General features: G+C 46.3%; 1 protein-coding gene across 1 annotated transcript; it reads left to right on the top strand.

Moving 5' to 3' along the window:
- Nucleotides 1–3,579: 3,579 nt before the first annotated feature.
- Nucleotides 3,580–7,353, top strand: LOC306641014 (protein Wnt-8a-like; the record flags this gene model as incomplete). Its single annotated transcript, XM_079105781.1, has 4 exons — nt 3,580–3,817; nt 4,220–4,369; nt 5,058–5,204; nt 6,609–7,353. The coding sequence occupies 4 exons, from the start codon at nt 3,580–3,582 to the stop codon at nt 7,145–7,147; spliced, it is 1,074 nt and encodes a 357-aa protein (XP_078961907.1). The 3' UTR covers nt 7,148–7,353.
- Nucleotides 7,354–7,826: the final 473 nt, after the last annotated feature.

Below are 7,826 nucleotides of genomic sequence, written 5' to 3'. Positions count from 1 at the left end.
AGCCTTAGCAGATGATCAGAGGGATGGAGGACGTGGCCTTGGGTTTCTACTCCCTGAGTTCTCCTAGCAGGGATGTTACACACTGGTGCATCCTTTCATTGACAGTTCCTGCTCCTTTCTCAGCAGCCAGGTCTCTTCTTCCTGACTTCTAGAAATCCCCTCCCTTCTACCCACAGGGCCTGGAGGTTAACAGTGATACCAGCATTAGCCTTGGGCCACTGTGATGCTGGTACAATCCCAAGCCTTTGTGCACAAGACCTCCCTGGATAATCCCAATTTGACTGTGCATGGATTGTGATTAGCACCAGGAGTGGCCCTAGGAAGTAGACCCTCCAAATGGGATTGTGGAGTTGAGTTGGTCCTATAGCTGGGAAATGCAGGGATAGTCTCTTTACTGGGGGAAGTGGAAAATTATTGCTGGTAATAGCACAATGTGAAGTGTAGGCTGAGAGGCCACAGTTTGGGATGTCATGCAGCTGTGGCACTTGGTCCCTGTGGCAATGATGCTGATTATAGAGATGGTGGAGACATCTTCTGTTTCTTATAGACCCAGAGAGTATATTTACAGTTAGGAGTCACTTAGCGACCAGGACACATGGTGAGAAATGTGTTGTGTGAACCTCCTAGAATGTACTCGCCCAGACCTACCTGGTATAGCCTGCTACATGCATAGGCTAGGTGGTATACATTGGTATGTATGTAGTTTCTCACTGATCATTATGCAGTGCAAAATTATACATAAGAAATAAGAAATTTAGAATTATGACCACATAGTTGAGATCACATGAACAACAGAAGGCTTCCACTATAGCGTGATCTAGTCCCTCATGTCTTGTAGGGATAGGGAGGGTATCAGGCCCAAACCCACAATCTTCTGTTAAAATTCCAGAGTTCTTGGTCTCCTATGCTGTAGGGGCACTGATGGGGAGCGTGGGACCCTGAGACAAGGAGTGGAGACGTGTGGGAAGACATGAATGGGACCAAGGTGGAGCCTCTCTCCACCTTTCTGAGCACCCCTTCTTTTCGGCATTAAAGTCTTTCCGTGACTCCTGGAACAGTCGTTCAGTAAGAGCCAATGAGAACCCAAGAACACATGCTCAGAGCCCTTAGGCCACACAGCCAGGGTTCCAGCCCAGTCTAGCCTGGAGAAGTCCAAGGTCTATACCACATGTCCTGTCAATAGTCCGTACAGTGAAAGACTTATAAGACCTCATCAATCTGTATTACCAGAAGTCCATGGAAGTGGGTTAGACAAAGGGGTTTAGATACGGTAGGGAGATTGTAAGTCTCATTTGGTCATCTTCACTGATATGGTGCTCCAGTGGATTTGGGGATGTTTTGACTTGGTCACTTAGGAGTAGTTTTAATCATCTTCTAGGTCAACTAAAGGAAGTTTACACCCAATGAGGACCTCACTGGAAAGCCAGGATGGAAAGCCAGAATCTCCTTGGAATGGTGAGTGGACGATTCCGGAGGCTCAGGAAGGCAGACATGTTGAAGCAGATCTAGTCTCTGAAACCTGCTCCCCCTGGGGCAGCTGGAGGGTGCTGCCCACAGCGCAGCAGTCAGAAGTGTATGTGTGAGGTGGGGACTCCGTTGTGCTAAGGACTCTGGTGGTGGTCCTCTGCAGGCCAGAGGTAGTCGTGGGGGATGTTGTGGAAGTTCCCAGGTGGGTGACAGGAGTCCAGACTGATGGCAGCATTTGACCATCAAAAACAAACAGATGTGTGCAATTACCAGAGGTGTGGAGTGTTTCAGGGATTGTTAATTAGTCACTGTATTCCTAGGGGAAAAATAGATGGAAGTCTTCTAAGGTTCTGCTTGAACATAGAAAGAAAAATTCTAGGCTTGACACACAGAGAAAGACCCAACTCGAGTCATTGTAGTGGGGTGCACTGCCTCTTACCTAGTTCCCAATCCAGCAGTCACAGGTTCAGAGTCCTTGACTGGGGTGGGGTGGGGCTTTCTAAGTCCATTTGAGCAAAGTGCACACCATGAATCTTCCTCTAAGGGGGAACTGTGGCCTTCACTAGATGACCTTCAAGTGTCCATCCAGGAGGTTACTAGACACTGACTCTGTTTCTGGTACCTGAAGAACCAGAGTGCCCCAAGGGTCACTGGTAGAGTTAGGGTTAGATGCCAGATGCACAGGTGGGATGTGCAGTCTTGGCCTGAACACTTCTAAGAGAGGGTTCAGTGGGGTCACGCACCCAGCCTGTGGTTATTTCTCCAGTTCCAGAATGAAGGATGGGAGGAGAAATCCACAGAAACGAACAGCATCCCCATATTACTTCCCTGGCCTGCAGATTGAGGGTTCTATGAGAGAGAATGTCAACTAGAAGCCCCAAAACTATACCCCACAGCTTTCCTGTACCCAGAGTGTAGCAAAAGCTGTCTGCCCTAGAGAATTTAGAAATGAATGCCTGCACCAAAGTCTTGAGAGGTACAGGGATAGTCATTCCTAATAAATCTCCATTTAACTTGCCTTTTGACTGGTGCAAAAGCCAGATAGGTCCTGGAGAATAAACACAGTCAGGGGGTGATGTCAAGGGAAGCTTCCATTCCAGCTATCTTTACTGGATCAAGTCAACACAGCTCCTGACACCTGGTAGGTGGCCACTGGCCTAGCAAATGTTTTCTTTTCCATTCCTATCCGTGAGGAAAATCAAAAGTGGCATGCAGGAGAACAGTATGCCCTCACTTGTTTTTCCTCAGGGCTCTATCACATCTCTAGTTCCTTGTCATAATAGGGCTCATAGGGACCTTGGATTAGCTTGATATTCCACAGGACATCACACTGGTCAATTATATTGATGCTATTTTGCTAATTGGACCTGGTGTTTAGGAGATAGCCAGAATCCTAGATGTTGTAGTGATGCATGCTAAAGAGAGGGAAATACAGTCTGCAGAAATTAGGAGGCTGTTACTTTGAGGTTCAGTTAACCTTGAGTTGTGTTGGAATATCCTTTATAACATGAGAGGCAAGTTGTGGTGCTTTGTACCACCCATCACATAGAAAGGGTATGGTGCTTGGTGAACCTGTTTGGATGTTGGGGATAACGTACATGATATTTAGATGTGTTGCCCTGACCCATCTATCAGATAACCCATTCAGCGTCTACTCTGGAATAGAGTCTAGAGCCTAAAAGTGCCACACAGCAGACTCAGGCAAACTGCCCTACCACTGAGCCTGTGACTCAAGAGACCCAGTGGTAATCTGTAGCAGGGAGAGATGCCACATGGAGCCTCGTACAAGTTTGGCAAGAGAATCACCTTGCAGGCCCCTAGGGTTTTGGAGTAAAGCCATATTATTTTCTGTGGACCACTTTTATCCATTGGAAAAGCAGCTTATGACTTGCTCTGAGTCCTGTAGGGAATGAATGTTTGACATGAGCACCAAATGACCAGACTACCAAATGAGCTGAGTATAATCTGATCCAATTGATCACAAGATCAGACATGCACAGAAGTCTTCCTTAATAAAATGGAGACTTAAATACTGAGTAAGACTCTGCTCTCTTCTCACTTCTCTGCACTTGGCCCTGAGCTGGACCTGGTCCCCTGAGGGTAGGCAGGGCCATGGGGGACTTGTTCATTCTGTGGGTAACCATGGGAATAGGCTGTGCTACTTTTGATGCCTCTGCCTGGTCAGTGAACAATTTCCTGATAACAGGCCCCAAGGCCTATCTGACCTATACTACCAGTGTGGCCTTGGGTGCCCAGAGTGGCATCGAGGAGTGTAAGTTCCAGTTTGCTTGGGAACGCTGGAACTGCCCTGAAAATGCTCTCCAGCTCTCCACCCACAACAGACTGAGAAGTGAGAGAGGATCTTGCTAATTGGCTCCCAAGCCACTCGCCACTCACTAAGTTGCCGAGGCTCCTTTGAACTAGGAATTCTCCTGCCTTAAGGCCTCCTGAGTCACTGGGATGTGCATGTGCCATGACACCTGGCTCTAGGCTGGACTTTGGGACAGCAGGGTTCTGATCCCAACACCACAACTGGAGCGTGGTCTTCGTCTTATCGTTCTATGTCTTGGCTCCATCTTCCCCATCTGTAGCATGGGGATGCTCATTCCTGACTGGATGATGTGAAGAGGCTGGAAAGACATGCATTGTTTCCTAGGAGAAGAGCATCTTCCTAAGAAGGCAGGGGCGAGGAGAACAAAAGAGCATTGTGTTTTCAAGGCCTCTGCTTCAGGTCATCAGTCCAAGCTCCTAGTTATTTCCCTCTTTCTCTCCAAAGCCACCAGAGAGACTTCCTTCATTCATGCCATCAGCTCTGCCGGAGTCATGTACACCATCACCAAGAACTGTAGCATGGGTGACTTTGAAAACTGTGGCTGTGATGAGTCAAAAAATGGAAAAACAGGTAAAAGCTGGACTTTCCAACAGGGGTGAGGAGAGGTGAGAAACTGCACAGCCGGCTAAAGTTCAGGGAAAGGCTGAGGGACACAGCTCCTTAAACCCTTAGACTCCAGCACCCCCCAACCCAAGTCATGGGGGCTCCTGGACCTAGACTCTCCTGAAAGTTGAGTCTTGATCCATGAGTCCAGAGATTGGCAAGTATCTCTAAAATCAACAAAGACTGGAATGAGAAGACTAAAGACAGTTTAAAGGTAACCCAGGTATTGGAATGATTTGTCCACAACCCAGAGCTACACAGCTATTTGCGGACCACATAAGAAACTTGTTCAGATTTGTCACTGATGAGGGAGAAAATGACTCTAAGACCACTAAAGGATAATGGTGTGGAAATCCAGAATATTTGAGCTGCTATTAACCTTTGAGATCATCTAGACTGGCCCCATGCACCTACATGTACTGTGGGTATAGAAGACTTATTTCCTAGAGCTGGGAAATGCCTTAAATTGACTTTGGGAGCAGGACTTCCCTCACTTTCCCCAAGCACCATCATTTTCTCTCTCACCTTTCATTAAAGCTCTACACCCTCCTAGGGTTCTTGGGGATGGTTTGGCTGTGTCAGTCAAAAAGACTGACTCTTCTTCTGGGCCTTAGCAGGGAGCTGTATGCAGAATTTATTCTTTCCTTATGTGTAGGAGGCCATGGCTGGATCTGGGGAGGCTGCAGCGACAATGTGGAATTTGGGGAAAGGATCTCCAAACTCTTTGTGGACAGTTTGGAGAAGGGGAAGGATGCCAGAGCCCTGATGAATCTTCACAACAATAGGGCCGGCAGGCTGCTGGGTATAGGAGTCAGCCAGTGTTGGCAACAGCTTCACATCTGCACAGCCCTTCACAGTTTACCAAGAACTGTCTCATACCCATGTTTCATCCTCCTAACCTAATGGGGACAGCTGTCCCCATTCTCTGATTAACAAGCCAGTTTTAAGTCCTCACTGAGTGACTTATCTGCACCAATGCAGTTAATAAGCATAAGAGCCAAGGCAACGAACTCAGATCTGCAAGGCTAGTTCTCTTATCACTGAAAATTGTACTGGGTCCTCTCCATAGGCAGTTTTCTGAGAACACAGAATACAGAATCAAGGCCTTGTTTCTATAACTTAAATTTTTAATCATTTGAACTGTATATTCTAGGACATTAACAGGGATTTATTGTGTCCTAAAGTCTGGGCTGTAAAGGATTAGGACTATCTAGGCTTTGGGGGTTGGGGAGGGAGAGTGTCTCTTCTCCAGATTTCTGGCAGAGGAGCAATCTCTGGAATATTCTGAACTTGAATCTGGAAACAAGTTGGACATATAGCCAAAATCACAGAAATTTGCCTGTGGACCTGTACCAAGATGTCGTGGTTGCCCAGGGCAGAGGGAAGAAGTTTTCAAGACAAGTAGAATCATGGATAATTACTTGCCTTGAGGGTGTAAAGATTCAGATTCTAGGAGCTTCCTTCCTTCTGAGAGAGGATCAGGACGGTAAATCTGAACCACCACAAATACTCTAGTTCCCCACTTCAAGACAATTACAGTGTCAAAGATCATATTTTCTCTATAATTTACAAAGTATTCTTTGACCATGATTTTATTTATTTTTAATTTTTTATTCATTTATTTATTTTGGTACTGGGTTTTGAACTCAGGGCACTTTACCACTGAGTAACTTATTCAGCCCTTTTTAATTTTTTGAGATAGAGTCTTACTAAATGACTAAGGGCCTTGCTAAGTTGCTGAGGCTGACTTTGAACTTTTGATCCTCCTGCCTCACAGCCTCCCCAGCAGTTGGCATTACAAACTTGCACACCACACCTAGCTCCAGACCCTATTTTATTCCATTCTTGTTCCAGTTGGGCAGATAGAGAAATATGGTCAAGTGATAGAGTTGGGCCTGGGGCCTAGGTTTCCTGACTCTAGTCACCTTCTCAACGTTTGCCTGGCTCTTCATCAGAATCATCCAAGATGATTTAAAGTCATCAGTATCAGGCCCTTAAATCTCTAAATAGCCTCATTGGAAATATCTGAAGTAGAGTCCAGGGACAAATATTTTTATGAGTCTCCCCAATAATTCTGATTCTCCTCTAAAGCCAAGAAGCACAGCTCTAAAATAGTCCATTTAATTGCTAACCATTGGTCTTCCATCCCCAGAGCCATTCTCTCTTTTGTTTTTGTTTTTGTTTTTTTTTTCCTCTGTGAAGGCAGTAAGAGCTACCATGAAGAGGATCTGCAAATGCCATGGCATCTCCGGGAGCTGCAGCATCCAGACGTGCTGGTTGCAGCTGGCTGACTTCCGGGAGATGGGAAACTACCTAAAGGCCAAGTATGACCAGGCACTGAAAATTGAGATGGATAAGCGGCAGCTAAGGGCGGGGAACAGCGCTGAGGGTTGCTGGGCTCCCACTGAGGCCTTCCTTCCTAGCATAGAAGCTGAGCTGATCTTTTTAGAGGAATCTCCAGACTACTGTACTCGAAATTCCAGCCTGGGCATCTATGGCACAGAGGGTCGTGAGTGCCTGCAGAAAAGTCACAACACATCCAAGTGGGAGCAACGTAGCTGTGGGCACCTGTGCACTGAGTGTGGGCTACAGGTGGAAGAAAGAACTGAGGCCATGAGCAGCTGTAACTGCAAATTCCAATGGTGCTGCACAGTCAAGTGTGACCAGTGTAGGCATGTGGTGAACAAGTACTACTGCATGCGCTCCCCAGGCAGTGCCCAGACCTGGGGCAAGGGGAGAGCCTGATAACACCCCGCATGAACAGATTTGTTCAGCTACATGACAGTGGAGGGTGACAACTCTTCTCTCTTGGACAGAGTAAGACTGGAAAACAATTGGACAATCACAGGGATAGTCTGTCATCCTCATGATATCTGCTATAGATGGGGAAATGGAGGCCCAAGATTATACAGCATATTGGCAGAGTTGATATTGAAACCTGGGCCTCCTAACCTGGGCAGACCCAATCTTTCCTACAAGTTACTTCCTGGTATTTGTGTCTGTACTTATTATCAGCTTGCTAAAATGAGAGTTTAGTGCGGGGGTCCATATCCAGAGGAACCCTCAAAGTATTTGTTCCTTTAAGTTTTAGACTGTATTCAACCCAACTGTGCTACTGAGAATCAGAGGGAATAGAAGCGAAAAATTAAAGAATTCTATTCAGATCCCTGAAGGAGCAACCTTCTAACATTCTGGCTAGGTCCAGAAAAGCCAACTGCAAATTCCTACAGATACATGAGGCAGAAACCCTATCTCCTACTGGGAGGTTTTTAGAGTGTTGATTTTTTTTTTTTTTTTTTTCACCTGAGTATGCACTTTTTTAAATGTTCTCTCCACCCAAGCCTAGGGAAATCAGGAGGGCTTTTTCAGCTCATAAACCATTCTGGTATCAAGGAGAGGGAATGGTCACAGTATGTAGACAGGT

The sequence above is a fragment of the Sciurus vulgaris genome (assembly GCF_902686455.1).
Source record: "Sciurus vulgaris genome assembly, chromosome: 11".
In the NCBI taxonomy this organism is placed as follows: Eukaryota; Metazoa; Chordata; class Mammalia; order Rodentia; family Sciuridae; genus Sciurus; species Sciurus vulgaris.
This window is presented reverse-complemented; position numbering and strand designations above follow the sequence as displayed.